Below are 15,870 nucleotides of genomic sequence, written 5' to 3'. Positions count from 1 at the left end.
GAAGTTGCTTGAAAGTGCATTTACCGTTTTGCTTATAGTGGGTCAAGATAAACACATAAAAAACCACAATTTTTGTCCATTTCTTTAAATGCAATCATTGCAATACGTTGCTGTAGGTGAGACGTTTCTTTAATATTTATGTTTACAAATTTCTAGCCATGCTCAAGCAATGTTGTTGTTCCTACCAGTGTCACGTCCGATATTGGAAAAAGCAGGCAAAGTGCGTGAAGCATAAAGCAAAACCTACCGTACAACACGCACTTTGCCTGTTTGTCCGATGGAATGCAATTTCTCTTTATTGCTTATCAACATTCACCTCAGCCCTGGGGTCGTCGCACAATCGTGCTGTGTCGTTTTGGTAATGCTGCCCATAATCCAACGCCTTGCGGTTGCGGCTGCGGTTGTTCCCTCGTCCGACAGTGTACAATGCTAATAAGCCATAAAAATATGTTTAAACATTTCCCTCATGGACCCGGGCCCCGCGTACTACGGCATGGCGAGAATCGAAATTCCCTCCCCCCCCCTCCTCCCCAAGCTAAGCGTAATGCGACAACGGCGGTGCAGTCCATGTGAGGTCTAGAGCCGACAGCAGAATCGTTTGTCTGTTTGGTGGTGTAATCCTCTGATTAGTTAGTGAGGCAGCCGAGTGAGCCGCTCGGGCCAAATGGAATGGAGTAGAATGGGACAGGCGGAACACAAAACGGAAGGTGTCTGATTTCGGTAATGGGTGATTGTTTGGTGACCGGCATACTGATGATCCGGCTGGCACAAGGAGCCGGTGACTGACGCTTCCGGCCACGAGTCCAGCCCTACATCCGACAGTTCTTTTCTTGCTTTGCTTTCGGTTAAGGACACGGTAGATGGGAACGTTCTGATTTGCTGCTGCTGCTGCTACATGTGCCATATGCCATTATGGATGGAAGGTTTGTTTGGGGAGGTCACACACAGCCCAACGAGCCGCGTGTATTTATAGACACGAGTAAAGACTCATTCGGCATATCTTTGTCCCTGGGCGCATAAAATTAGCATAAAATCTGAACCTGCCTGCGTTTTAGGGGCGGAGGAGATATGTTTTGAACTTTCCTGCATCATCGTATTGAAGAGGATCTCTGCACATATACATCTGGGCCCCTAGACCAAATGATAGCCGCATTTTGGAGAGGTGAATTATAATCTCGGCTAAGCGTAAAGGCACTCTCCTGCCTGTCAGCTATTTAACCCCTTAACCTCCCCCCACCCCTCGGAAACCTGTTGTGTTGTTGTTGTTGCGGATGATGTTGGCGGTGTTAGCGCTTGCGGACGCCGAAACGAGAGTTGTTGTTGATAAATTCTGCACATATAATTTCCTGCCGGCACCGGATGGATTGTTTTTGGGCTGTCGGGAGTGTCGGGGGACAAGGGGCAGATTGGTTTTGCATAAATTAAAATCACTCACCCGCAGTCGGGGTGGGGAGGAGGGCCAGCAGCAGCATGTTGGAATTTAATTGGAAAATGTCACCAAATGCTCTGGATGCTCTGGAGTAGCAGCAGCTGATGGGGTTCTGTGTTGCGTTGCGTGTTTGTTTGGCGTGTGTGGAGATGGATGGTAGTGTATGTGTATGTTCCAATTTTCCACAAGCACACACCCACACACACACACACACGGGTTTTGATTATCACGTGCGAAAAAAAGCAAAACAAACCCTCACTACTCCTTCCTATGTTTACCGATTGATTTAAATGAAGTCTCCTGTCCATTAGATTTGGGGCCATGCGAGTGTTGGGGAGAATTTGCATAATTTTGGGTAGAACTGACGGAAGCAATTAAATCACTCTCTCTCACTCACTCAATATGGGTGCAGCGATGAGTGCGGTGGGCAGCTTAAATTGCTTATTTTGAATTTAATTCATCATTGTGGGCATGAAATTTCGCAATTAATTTGTGCCTGTCAAGTACACACGTTCCACCAGCAATGAAACTTGAATGCGATCTTCTAGTTGTTCTATTTTCTTTCCCTTTTTTAGCCAAGATTGCCTCACACTGGACACCAAATCTTTGGCATTAAACACGATTGGCAGTGGCGATTTATTTTATCGCTCTCGTGCTCGACGCACACAACCGTTTTTATTCGCTTTTTTTTTTGGGCGGGCAAAACGCGCGCGCCATCCAATGCATTGGGTGCTGTGTGCGCGGGTTAACTGGGCCCCAGGCACAGGCGGATAAGAAAGAAACAAAAAAAAAAAAATAACAGTCTTTTACCGGTTCGTTTTCGGGGACAGAATGTCTGGGACTGGCGAAACGTTTGCCAAAATATCGTCCTTTCTGGCAGCCTTACGGCGAGGAGAAGGCTCCATCGAAGCCAAGAACACCAACGTTGCGCTGCTATCCGCCGCATGCTCGGTAAAGCAGCGCAATAAACCACACACACACACACACAGACACACATACACGTACGTTAAAGGGAAAATTTTCTTTTCCCCTCTTTGCTCTTTGACCTTAGCATAAGGTTTGACCTCTCGCACTTCCTCTCTTTGGTGGCGTTCCATATCCATCCAAAAAAAAAAAAAAAAAAAGGTGGTTTTAGTGGTGGTGCGCGATTAGGCGTGTTCGATTGACCTTCCTCAGGCGAACCTTCAAATTTTGTGTGTGTGTGTGTGGCATAGCACCCGTTGCTTCTCCAAACAAATTTCCACCTGTGCAACTAGCAAGTAGTGGCAGGACGAAAAATCGTTAAAATATACTCTTAGCCTCTCCTGTGGGTCAAAAATGGTTCGAAGGTCGATGAGGAGAGCGCTAGATTTAACGATTGATAGATGGAAATTTCTTGCGCGGCAGCCACGTTTTTGCGTATTAATTTTTTTGCTTCATCTACTCTCTCCACATACGCGCGCGCGTTGGTGGTTGGCATATGTTGCGCACGTGGGCTGTATATTTTTGCGCTACCGCGAGTGTGCTATCGATTGGCAAACTCCTCCTGGTGCCTGGCGGCAGCAGCTAATGACCACGTGGTAAACATGGGATGGGGTAAAATACTCATCCACAACAACGACCACCATTGCTACAATCATAAAAAAATGCCCCACGAACAGCAAACCATGGTAATAGAAATGCCAAACTCTTCTGTGCCACGAAGTTCAATAGGACAGCGCATATTTTACATCGCATGTGGGGGGGAGCCTGGGGGGTAAATGATAACGAGGACGCGCGTATGTGTCGATCGTGGGTGGCGGCTTGTTTGCAGAAGTGCCAGTAGTGCCGTGTACCGGTGGGGGTGGGGCACACATGTGATGGCGATACGGTTGCAAAGTTTTTCCGCGGCGTGGCATGCTTCATAATTCAACCGGAAGGTGGAAAGTTCATCGTTTGGCGTCGGAAAAGTACGCTGCAAACGTAGGTAGAGAAGGTTGGCGCAAGGCGCACGTTTGGGTACGTAATGTAGATAAACATGGGAAACAACAAATCAATTGCTATTTTTCAATATCTTGCTATCAATTGTATTTTTGTATAAAATAGAATTTAAAAATTGAAAAAACAAATATAAAGCAATTATTTAAGTTATTGAATATAAAAGGGAAATTATACCGTTCAATACCACTTGTGTACCACGAGTTGACTTCTGATTGGTTCAACAAGGGTTTTAAAAATTAAATATGCCAGCTGGCAAGTTGTTTTACCTTTCCACGTCAACAAAAAAAGGCGTAAATAAGTAACAAAGTGTTCCACTTGAGCAACTGTTCAAACCCGATGCTTGAACAGTGTGTATTTGTTGTACCACTCGGACAGAGAAAGAGAACACCTCTCCCTGTCATTGGGCGGTTCTATTTGATTCTAAGAACTGCAGTTTAATTATACACACGGTGGATAGGGTGAGTGTTGCAGCTTGTCTGCAAGTTCTAAACCGGTCCCCTGCCAACTGCCAAGACTAGTGATGGGTAAAATGTTGGCAAAAATTCGGAGACGACTCCCATCCGACTCCGGAAGGTTGGTTCGCACAGTATTATCTGGAGTCGTTCCGAACCTTCTCGAGTCGCCCGGAGACGTTCAGAGTTGCTAGGAGACGTCCGGAATCGCCTAGAGTTGTTCGGAGTCGGAGTCGTGTGGAGTCGTTTAGGGTTTTTTGGAGTTGTCCAAAGCCGTCTGGAGTCGTCTGAAGGCCTCCGGTAGGCAGTCGTTAGGAGATGAAGTCGTCTGGAATCGTATGGAGTCTGCCAGAATCGTCCAGAGTCGTTCCGAGTCGTCGGGAGTTGGAGTCGTCCGGGGTTGGAGTCCTTCGGGGTTGTCTGGAATGGTCCAGAGTCGTCCAGAGTCGTCCAAAGCCGTCTGGAGTCGTCTGGGGTCTGCCGGAGTCGTTCGGAGATGAATTCGTCGAGAGTTTTCCGAAGTCGCCCGGAATCATTTGGAGTCGTCTGGAATCGTCTGAAGTCTGCCGGAGTCGTCAAGAGTCGTCCCGAGTCGTCCCGAGTCGTCCCGAGTCGTCCGGAGTAGGAGTCGTCCGGGGTTGTCTGGAATGGTCCGGAGTCGTCCAGAATCGTCTGGAGTCGTCCAACGCCGTCTGGAGTCGTATAGAGTCTGCCAGAATCGTTCGGAGATGAAGTCGTCGGGAGTCTTCCGAAGTCGTCCCGAGTCGTCCGGAGTCGTCTGGAGTCGTCCGGAGTCCGCCGGAGTCGGCCTTCGAAACAAAGGCCTGTATACGAAGTGTAAAGCAAAAGACAAAAACACAGCTAAATGAAATGCCCGTTTACAAGATTGCATCGTACTCCGGACGACTCCAGGTGACTCCGGGCGACACAGAGTGACTACGAATCCGATTCCGGGCGGTGATAATAGATCCCATTTACCCTGAGTCCGAACAGGTGGATTCGTATCGAAGTCGTGGGTGCGGTCCAGATAGCACATCACTACCCCAAGACACCCTAATTGCCACGACACATGTGGTGCGGTTTTGCTGTGTTCCCACTCAACCGCCGAAGACAAAGAACTCTCCCAAGCCGGTGTGGACTTACATTTGAATTACACACTCTGGCGGAGGTCCCATGTGGGAGTCCATCCCGGACAGTAGGAACATGTGTGTATGTGTGGATTAGTGTTGCAGTTTGATGCAGCTGCTGCTGTTCTTTGTTTTAGCTATTCGCGTTCATTTTTTTGCATTAGGGGAAACTCTACCTCAACGCAGAACTTCCAATCCCCCTATCGATGAGTTGGTGCGAGACCAACAATGTTGCACCTAACTCTCGGTGTTTGCGACCCCCCTCCCCCCCCCCCCTCCGCACACACTTATCAATGCAAATTTTATGCCACCCGACGATCATGATCATCGCAGCAAAGGTTTTTCCTGCCTCGCTTCCTATGTAAAGTAAGTTTGTTTGCTTTCCATCCCAATCCCATCCATCATCGTTGCGTGCGAGCGGTTGGAAAACCTCAAGTAGATTGAAGGTTGTGTGCTGTGATAGTGTGCATGTGTGTGTTTGTCTTTTCCATTGCATTTGCTTACTTTTACTCTCGGAAGAGTAGCTTGACGGGTTTGTTGCCGGTTCTGCCAAGTGCAACATTTCCGAGCGAGCGACGACGTGGGGGCCAATGTGTCGGCAATTAATGCATTAGTGCAGTGTGCTTGTGTGTACGCGGTTTTCCGGTAAAACTGCATTAGCGTGAGGTGCAGTGATTGTGAAGAGGGGAGCATCAGCATCGCGGTTCCCACGCGTGAGGAGCGAAAAACAGTCTATTTCTGCGCATTTTATGCACAACTAATAAATGTATAAAAACGACCGCCTTTAAAACGCTTCTACGAATGATTGCGCATGAATGTGGCTTATCCATCGGCTTTGGCTTGCCGTTCGAGCGCAGTTTGTTTTGCTTTATTTATTCTACTAGAACCTTGCAGCACTGCAGGGGCGGTGTTGTTGTATTGCTCTCAAGCGCAGTTCTATTATTTCCGCTTTTATTACTGCTTCATTTCAATTTAATACGGCACACACATTATTTATTGCCCTTTTATTTTGTTTTTGTTTTTCTGTTTTGCATATTTCATCGCTTCATCCACACAGTGACACAGTGTGCCTGCCTGCCCAGCCGATAACCGTAATTGCAATCCAATTATCGAAATCACATCCAAGCCGAGCGCCCTCCGAGCATCCATCACCCCCGGAAGAGCACTTTGCGCGAGTTAATGGAATTGGTAGAGCAGAGCAGATCAGAGCAGGGCAAAAAAAAAACACTGGCCACACAGACGTTAAAAAAACAGCTTGAAAGTAATCGATTGCCACTCTAATTGACTGCAGTAAAACCCGCCGTCCATTTGAACGGGCGAAAAGCTTTTGTTATTTGCTGTTGCGAAGGCCCGCGGAGGCTCTGTCAATGCTGCGAAAGGAAATGCAATTTTACGTGCCATTTGGCGGCACAGTGGCTTTTGTTTTTGTCTTTTTTTTTGTAAAGCACGGGCGTGGTTCGATTCCCATCCGGTTTGGGTTTGGTTAAAAATAGAGCTGGCGAAGTTCAATGCGGTTGCGTAGGATCTTTGCGCCTACTAGAATGCTCTCGCCCAACACGTGCTGTGCTATACAGAGAGAGAGAGAGAGAGAGAGATCCACCACGTGCTTTGCCTACTAGAAGCAAATCAGACGTTGATATTGTTACCCCTACAATCAGTGCGCCGCGTACATTGTAAGCTGTACTTTCTTCGGGCTCCGTTTTAATACACTACTCTCTCCGCTACGGCAAACGGGACACTTTAGAGGTTACGACCACAATTACCTTCCTATGCCCCAGGAGCACCGAGCGCTTACCGTGCTTTGTTTGTGTTTTGCGCCAATCCGGTGGCGGGGGATTATGAAGGGAAAGCAGACATCTCCCCTTAGTATATACTACAGACAAACCTTTTTTTTTTAAAAAAGGAGTAAAACATGTGCTTTGCTATTTTCAACGTACATGCATCCTTCTGCTTCTGCAAAATGTGTCATTACAGTGAGGTTTTTTTTTTCTTCTTTTGCATTTTATTTCAAAGACCCTCACAGCAGGAGGACAAAACAAAAAGGGACGACGACGCTCAAGACCCTCCTGAAGCGAAAGGGACAAGGTTGTTGCATTCTTTTCTGTGCTTCGGCACATTGTTTGCGGTCCATTAGCGTGCATTCTCTGTGCTGCTGCTCGTGGCAAAGGATGTAATATTGTGGACGCCCCACAGGAAGCCACCCGTACCGAGGGGGTTGGATGCAAATGAGAGAAATGGGAGGGGAGCACATACTGGTTCCATCGTACCGTGCGTACGAAGGGGGACTGTACGTTAAAGAAATTACAAACATAGTTTTTCTTTCCCCGTGTTCAATATTGCACACAGGCTTGTCTGAAGGAAATAGGCAACCGTCGTTGGTCGTTGCAGGGGGGGGGGGGGCTTTGTTTGCATCAGCGTTCGCAAAAAGGATCGCGAAGGGTGGAAAAATGGACGGAGTTGAAATATGATGAGTCAATGGTGCCACTCGGTGGGTGGTAAGCGCCAATGTAAGGCAGCATAAAACGATGGGTTAATGGGTTTTCGTTTGATTTATTTACACAAGACACAGGCAGACATTGCATTCAAGAAAAAAAATGCTTCTTCACTATGATGATATGAACTAATTTAATAATGTTCCCTAGGAAACGTTAGTGCATATACACATGTATTCATGTTGAGCATGAAAAATGCATCCTTGCAAAACCGCCCCAGTTTCACATTGTTTGCGAGCAGGAGGGGAAATGCTCCTCCGTTCGCTTGGCGTGCGGAGAAAATGTTGTGACTTCTCTAACCCTTTTCCCACATTGCTTTTTGTGTGTGTGTGTGTGCAGGTTATTGTTTTTCTTTGCTAGCCGTTAGCCTTGTTGGCCTTCCCCCCCCATCCCCTCCTCCCCCCAGTTTTCTGTGGCCTCCCGCTCTCAATTCGGGCACTGTGCGAGGGGTCGGGACGTTTCGTGAGCAATTCTTCCTTTTTTTGTTTCATACATTTTTGCTTTCACAAACAGACCAAACCAAAGGCGATATTGTTGGTGCAGAAGAGGCAGTAAGAACAAGAAACAGCACCGGAAGTGCCACCGCCATCGTTTGCGAGAGACGGCCAGCGTTCATGATTAGACCGACCGGGACGCACTGGGACTACTTGCCAACTGCAGCAAGCAATATACTTATATTGTTTGAATGAACTTCCTGTTCGTATGTTGTTATCGCCTGCCTGTACTCTACGCTTTAATTGATTCGTGAACCAAAAGGCTTATCACTTGCCAAGAGCCAAGCCTTAATGTATGGAGAAATAATGGCAACTGGAGGCAATGGAGAGAGTCGTCAACATTACTTGCGCTGGCGCGCCACTGTATGACCTTTTCGGGGAGGCCATTTTTGTGTGTGTGTGTGTGTGTAGTGCCTTTCTCCTTGCGCTCTATCGCTTCACACATACACATCCCGTGGCATGCAACCCTATGTAGCCTAATGACAGTGGCATCATATTTCCCTCCCATAAGACAGGTCACTTACTGCCGCCGTATTGTTATTGTCTTCTGCTCCGATGTCCAGGCCCCATTGGCGCTATCGTCCTTGCGCGGACCCCTCGCTCCTGGCTAAGAGCTAACGAACAGCCCCGTGTCCACAAATTATAGCTATCGTGCGGTGTATCCGTACCGTGCCTAGCGATAAAAAAAGAACCTCCCTCCCCGCCCGAAGAAGAATCAATTGAATGGGACGGGCTTTGGCGCCGGAAACACCAGTCCGTCCGTCCCCCCGTTAGTATGTACACCACCGTCATCGTCATTCGCGTCGTTGCGACATCATCACCATCATGGCCATTGCAGACGGCGGCGAGACATGTCGAGTGAAAATTCCCCCCTCCCCCCCCATCCCTGTGGTCGTCGTATGGGAGTTTCCTATACTGTCCTTGGGGGGTGAGGAGGAGGGGCTAGGAAAGGTACATGGCAGTCGAGAGAGAGAGAGAGAGAGAGAGAGAGAGAGAGAGAGAGAGAGAGAGAGAGAGAGAGAGACGCGAATTTACCGCAAACAAAAACCGACTGCTTAGTCCTTTGCAAAAAATACGAAAGCCCTATAATTGTAGGCCCATAATTGACCGGTTTGTGTTGGTGTGCGACCGTCTGGACGGGGAAATAAAGCGAGGGGGAAATCCTTTCTGCATCGGTGCATTATGTGTGTGTGTGTGTGTGCAGAACGTTCTTTGGGGCACGTATGCACGGAACTTTAGTGCGCGAGGGCAAGTCTGTGTCTGTCGCAAGCAAAAATCGGATACGCCGTTTTTAAGACGCTTTCCCTACAGAGGGCGCCACAACGGACGGTTAAAGGTTAAATTATAGGTGCGCTTACAATTGAGTTACGGCTCGGGGCGGGGAGTTTGGATGTTATTAAACACTAAACACAGTGCTTGGAGGTGGAAAATTGCATGCCATGTTTTGGTTCGGTTAGTTAGGTAGAAGTAATTATTCTCTATTAAAACACAATAATTGCCCCCGCGGGGCCGCTCTTGTTGCACTCTGTTCGCTGTTCAGTTTAATGTCAGCGCTAAATAGAACAAAACTCCCTTTTGATAGGTTGGTTGGCTCTGCTGTAAAGGGAAACTCATGCTGCATTGTGAAAAGGGAGCAGCACACTGTTCCTTTGTGTGTGTGTGTCGTAAGCACTGTAGTGCACTGTAGTGCACTTTTCTTCCGCATGGTGGTTAAGGAGTCGAATGCCGCGCACTCGGAATACTTCCCGGAGTTCAAAAAACTTCGCCCTCGCTGCTGGGCCGTTCATTACCATATACGCGCGCTTGTCTCAATGGGCTGAGCCGCATGCATCCGGGACGCATGGTGTATCCTGCCCAGGCACTCCTTTTCAAGCACAACCCCTCGGTAGCGTCTCTCTCTCTCTTATCCACAGAGCATAATTGCTGCGGGTTCAATTAAGTAATTGCGGAGGGGCTCGTTCTGTGGCCTGGATACTTCTTCCCTCGTCACACACACACGCATGCACGCCTTGCTTTAGCGTGCCCCCTTGATGAAAGTGCCTGTTTGAAAGTGAATATTGGAACATTATTCTACCGGGGGGGGGGGGGGGACAAAATGCAAGAAGGGGCGAGTTCCAGAAGGTAACAACACGGGAACGGTTTGGGGGAAGAACTGACGCTCGCGCAACCAAGTCAAATGGCATTCGTATCTTTCACCACCACGGGATTGTGCGCTATTGTTTCCGTCGCCCCTCGGTGTGTTTGAATAGAGCTGCAGCACGGCACGGTTACGTGAGGGTAGCACACACACGCACAGAGCTGCTGGAAAATCCTTGTCCTGTCAGCGGCAGTGTAGTTGTCTCGACGTGCCTGTCCACGAGGGCTGAAAGTTTTGCCTTTGTTTTACACTCCCGGGCAGGGACACAGCCCTCGGGAGCCTGGGGATGTGGTGTTTCCCTAGTCGAGGAAAGGAAGCGAGACACTTGATCCATTTCAGGGCAATCGATAGTGCTGCATATGATTGATTTTTCTTCAAACTGTGTCACCAACACACGCGGGGGGTGGGTCGGGAGATGCAGATGATGACGGTGCAGCCCCAGGAAGATGGATTGCTTGCCACACCAAGCGTCGATGAGTTCTATTTTTGTAGGGTTTCTCATTAAAAAGTAAACACTAATTGGTACTTGATGAGCCCTAGAGTAGGGTTCTCTGTGTTGTATAGCCTTATACGATGGTGCGATGAATTAATAGGGCCATCCCTTCACAAAAGAGTAGAACTACACTATCGTTAATTAGAAATAACGCCATGCTGGTTCAAAAATGATAGTAATTCAAGTATATATCGCTCGCTTGCACCTCGATAAGTTTCTAAATCCTTTGGTATTCTCTCCTTTTTTTTAGGAAATCAAAAAATGCGTCCACCCGCAAGGCGTCGCTGATAATACGATCATGTTGGAGCGCCGGCCAGGACCAGTGCTTGGTGCGCTGGCTTGTCTGATGCTCATGCTGACGATATGGCAGATCTCACCGCGCGAGCTGGAGCAAAAGCTCCCGTACGATAGCGATGACGAGAGCAGCTACAACGCCATCGATGCACTCCCACCAGGCGTCGTCGGTTACGCAGCCAGAGAGCTCAATAGCCACGGTGGCACCAGTGGCACATATCTGACCAATCAAACATCGCCCGGCTGGCTGGTGGCGGCTGCCGTGGCCGCCGTTGCTGAGTCGCCGATCGGCACGCGCGGCACCGTCACACCGAGCAGAGTGCGATGGAGCGGCCGGGGCAGGGTGCGTGGCCGAGAGGAGGAGTCGGAGCTAGTATCGCTGGAAGCACCAACGGCTGGCAGCAGCGGTAGCAGCAGCAGTAGTAGCAGCAGCAGCAGCAGTAGTACACAGTCAACAGCATCGTTAACATTAGCTAGTTCGTGGGGTGGAGACACGTTGCCAAATGATGACTACACTAGTCTGATCGATCTGAAGAACTTTAAGTTCACCATCAACCACGATTACTGCGGGACGGGGACGGCGGGCAGCAGGAGAAGACGTAGCCTTAAGCGTGCCGATGCCTTATGGGGTACGCGTTCGCCGGGGAGCGGCGGTGCGTCGCCACCGCTAGTGCTGGTGCTGATCCACTCGGCCCCGGACAATCTGGCCAAGCGCAACACAATCCGGGCGACGTGGGGCCAGCCGGAGGCGCGGGCTCGTCTGATCTTTCTGATGGGCGCAGTGGGCAGTGCCGCCGCTCAGCGCGCTATCGAGCGGGAGTCCCGCCTGCACGATGACATTGTGCAGGGCAACTTCGTCGATGCGTACCGCAACATGACGTACAAGCACGTGATGGCGCTGAAGTGGTTCGCGTACCACTGCCCGGGCGCACAGTACGTGCTCAAGACGGACGACGATGTGTTCATCAACACGCCGATCCTGTACAATGCGCTGCAGCGGGTGGTGCCGCAGCGCAACCTGCTGCTCTGCCAGCTGGTGACGAAGCTGAGCGTCAAGCGGACGCACCGGTCGAAGTGGTTCGTCAGCTGGCGCGAGTACCCGAACCGGTACTATCCGCCGCACTGTCCCGGGTACTCGATCCTCTACTCGCCCGATGTGGCGTGGCAGCTGTACCGGGAGGCGCAGCGGCAGCCATTCTTCTGGATCGACGATGTGCACATTACCGGCACGGTGGCACAGCAGGTGAACGTCACCATCACGCCGATGGATGGGCTGTATCTGGACAGTGAGGCCAAGAGCGATCTGCTCGGTCACCGGGTGGACGCGAGCCGGGCGGTGTTCTTCTTTACCAACCCGAACCTGTCGCTGGATGAGATTGATAGGCTGTGGGAAGCGGTTCGTCCTCGGCGATAGCAAGCACAGGGCTGACGGGGAAGGGACAACAGTCCCGCGTACTGCTTGTGATAAGACCCACGAGGGTTGTGTCATGAGCGAATGGATGTTACTTCTGCTCTTAGTCGTCTCCGGTTTGTTAGTCGCTTTTTATTTGAATCTTTGTTTTACTCCGTTATTTACTTTTTTATGTAGTGAGTTATCGTGTAATTTTTCCTTTTTACTGTCGTAATTTTGTTGTAGATGATTTTCTTATAAGTTACAAAGTTTTTTGTGGCTATCTCGATTCTTTCTTAGTGAACTCTTGTCCCTGTTTTAAAACAATCGTCAACTATCGACACTTAATCACGGCCCTTCTTTCAATGTCGTAAAACATACATTTGCTCATGTACGCATTCAACACGAGATGAAAGTACCCGAAAGAACCGCAAACATGTTGTGCATGCTAGGCTGTAGTGACAGCATATAAACCAAAACAAGTAATGGATAGTGTGGGCAGAAGATCGAAGATAAACCCCCGCATAGAGATATGTCTTTGAATTAGTTAACGCAACCGAACGCTCAAAGATCTTAATAGGAGAGATAGTTAAAACTCACTATGTATGTATAATATTTAGAGAATAATTGAAAGCCATATATATATTTGTAAACCGTAAGACTCGCACAGCTATAGCTAGGGAAAGGATACGTGCGCGTACCGGACGCAAGACAGACTGTGTGATTAACTATAAGCAGAAACGGTGTGCACAAAAAAACAAATAGGAACAATTACTACTTATCAACAAAGAGTGTCGACTGTTTAGTAAAGCTAGGCCTGTAGCATGGCAACCCTTACCTACTGTACGGTGTTCGATTCGAATTGATTATGCTCACTCTTCGAACAATCGTCCATTGGAAGGTTCTTAGTAGCACAATACATTGCTAGGGAAAACAACGTTAACATGAAAAATGCGACCATCAGCTCACTAGCATAACAGTGGAACCAAATTGTGGAGAACTATTTTCAAGAAGCAAGCGTCCTGTGTTGTACATAAACAAAGTCAATCCGAGAGCTTCGTTCTGTTGTGGTTTTGTGATTTTTGTGATAAGTGGCAGGATTAGGTTTTATTGTGCAAGGCTGTATTATTTTAAAGCGCACTTACCTGCAAACGGAATTGAGAATGTCGTAGTGTTTCGGGAGCCTATCGTATTGGCCTAACTATTCCAATATTTGCTTAGTATTTTTATGTTGCTACGAGGAGCAGAATGTCAATTTAAATGAAAATGGATGTTTTATGTTTAAGGAATCGTTTTTTCAGCTTTTGAATTGTTTTTTGTTTCAAAACCCAAGAACTTGAAGGAGTAAACGATTAAGTGTAGAGCAGGAAGCACGACCGATTATTAGGATGCACTACACGGGTAGCAAAAATGAAAATCAAACACATAATTCAATCTGATTCTCCTGTTCCAGTTTTCTTCTCTAGTAATACAACTCATACTAGGCTCCAAGGCTCACCGTTTCCGTAGCTTAATGTTAATAGGCGCCTGGAAAGGTGCGATTGCGCTAAAACACGACAAAAAAAAAAACTTATATATGTAGATAAGCAGGATAGGTTTCCGGCAGTTTTTCTATTCCATTTCCTTCTTTCCAGCGAGAACTGAGTACAATCTAAATTCTACAAAATATAATAAATACCAAGCGCGTTTACTCGCCCTTCTGAAAAGAGTAACTGCTCTAGAACCGAGCGTTTCGCCAGCGCACCAGTAGGACGAAGTAAAAATCTTCCAAACGTTGTTTCGTAGCATTTCGAATCTCTAGCGCTAAAAAGTAAACGTATCGCCATACGCAGTATCCGGACACTGGACGTAGCAGTAACGTAGGGAGTCCGTCGGGAATGGAGGTTAGGAACGGTGATGAGAAATCTTTATTCTGTACGTTTTTTTCCATTACAACTAATGAGAAGGTTTATATGGGGCCCGGCCCTGTGTACCGTTTCTAGCAGTCTTGTAGAAAAAATCCTAGCAAGTATCCTGTTCCCCTAATTCGTGTTGCAATATTATTCGTTTTCGAAATGCGAACTAAAAGAGAGATAGAGAGAGAGAGAGAGAAAGTCGGAAGCAAAGGAATATGTCGTCATTCTAAACAAACAAAACAAGAGCAAATTTATCTATAACAAAATAAGAAATTAACTAATCGTTAACGTAGCTAGACAAAAACCTCTATTTCTTGTTAGTGTAGCAAAAAAGAGGAGCGCGGTCGAAGAGAAGCGGAAAGAGTGTAGTAAAACGAAAACGATATTAAAATTGAGTGGAAAACATTTTTTGGCCCCGGTGGGCAACAACTGTGAAGATGTTGATATATTTTAAAGTGTTTATCGCGCAAATAGGTGGGCAAAATAAATGGCTGACGGATCTATAGAATATTGAACAGGGACTGAGCAGTAACAGCAGCAGACAGAAGAAGATCACCCCCGGAACTGTAATCTCCTTTTTTGCGATGTGTGACGACGAGTGGTTGTAGTAAAGAGCAAATCAGAAGAAAAGTAAATGCGAGCAAAGGTAATGCTATTGGTTCATGTTTGTATTTTCTTCCTGTTTGTGTTCGCAGTTGTACGATAGAAGTGGGTGATGTATCACAAAACAGACTCTTTATTTCTTATCATGCAGACGAAGTATAGTAAACAGTACTCGAAATGAAAATGTGCGCTCTGAAGGGGACCGGCCGTCGTTTCTCTTTATGGTGATTTTTCAAACCCTCGAAACTGGAACAATATTACGATGTACGTTATGATGGCGGCAAATACCTGTAAAGAGATAAGGCAGTCTGCTAATCGAAAGTGCAAGGGAGGGTGTTTTGTTTGCACACTGTGGCCATACGTTATAGAATATCTGCAAATTTATTTCGAAAAGTCCACAAGCGGTTATCTTCGGGGATTCCATCATCAGCTTCAGATTGACGAGGTCGTAGAAGTCCTGTGCGCAGAAAAAAAAGCTTTAAACAGGTATGTACTGACCATTTCATACAACGATTTACCTTCTGATCTCGAGATTGTCGTTTAAGATTTGTGTATTGCATCGATTTCAGTGCATCCTTAAGCTCTGCTTCCTGCAATGAGGCACAATGAAACACATCTCTATGTAACTTTAAGCTTTTAAATTATATTACTTAATTTTTATCTTTCGTTCCAGCAAATCTTCATCTGTTTCCCGACCTGCAAGACCCACCTTGATCTCAACGCAATCATAGTAATAGGTTAAAATGAAGAACAAGGTAAGGTTTATCACGAGCTGAGCCACATTCGCTATTACTTGGAAAATGTGTCTCTGCTCTACGACGATGAGATACGCATGAATCGAGCACGCCACGAACGTCTGCAGTATGAGAGCGAGCAGATGCAGCCCAAACGTTTTCGATAGATGCTTTTTAAAGGTGATAAGATCTTCGAAAACTTCAAACACAACAGCCATCGTAGTTGGATCGCTTCGGTCAAGTAAGTTTGCTAAAATTTGATAACGCTGTATCATGTACAGTGCGAAATAGAGTAGAAACAGCTTCTGCAGGTCCATGGACAGCTCGACTAGCAGGTTAGCGTGCATCACTAGGTTAAGCTCGTAGGAAAG

At 47.5% G+C, this 15,870-nt stretch overlaps 1 protein-coding gene across 4 annotated transcripts in view; it reads left to right on the top strand.

Moving 5' to 3' along the window:
- Positions 1–14,823, top strand: part of LOC120908388 (beta-1,3-galactosyltransferase 9) — a 32,897-nt gene extending 18,074 nt beyond the window's left edge. For all 4 annotated transcript variants that reach the window (XM_040319334.1, XM_040319332.1, XM_040319333.1 and 1 more), the window contains one exon: positions 10,834–14,823. In XM_040319334.1, coding sequence (XP_040175268.1) covers positions 10,882–12,291 — 1,410 coding nt within the window. In that variant the 5' untranslated portion in view covers positions 10,834–10,881 and the 3' untranslated portion in view covers positions 12,292–14,823. The remainder of the gene's footprint in view (positions 1–10,833) is intronic.
- The last annotated feature ends 1,047 nt before the right edge of the window (positions 14,824–15,870 follow it).

The sequence above is a fragment of the Anopheles arabiensis genome, chromosome 2 (assembly GCF_016920715.1).
Source record: "Anopheles arabiensis isolate DONGOLA chromosome 2, AaraD3, whole genome shotgun sequence".
In the NCBI taxonomy this organism is placed as follows: Eukaryota; Metazoa; Arthropoda; class Insecta; order Diptera; family Culicidae; genus Anopheles; species Anopheles arabiensis.
Note: the sequence above shows the minus strand (reverse complement) of the source record. Positions and strands in the feature narration are given on the sequence as shown.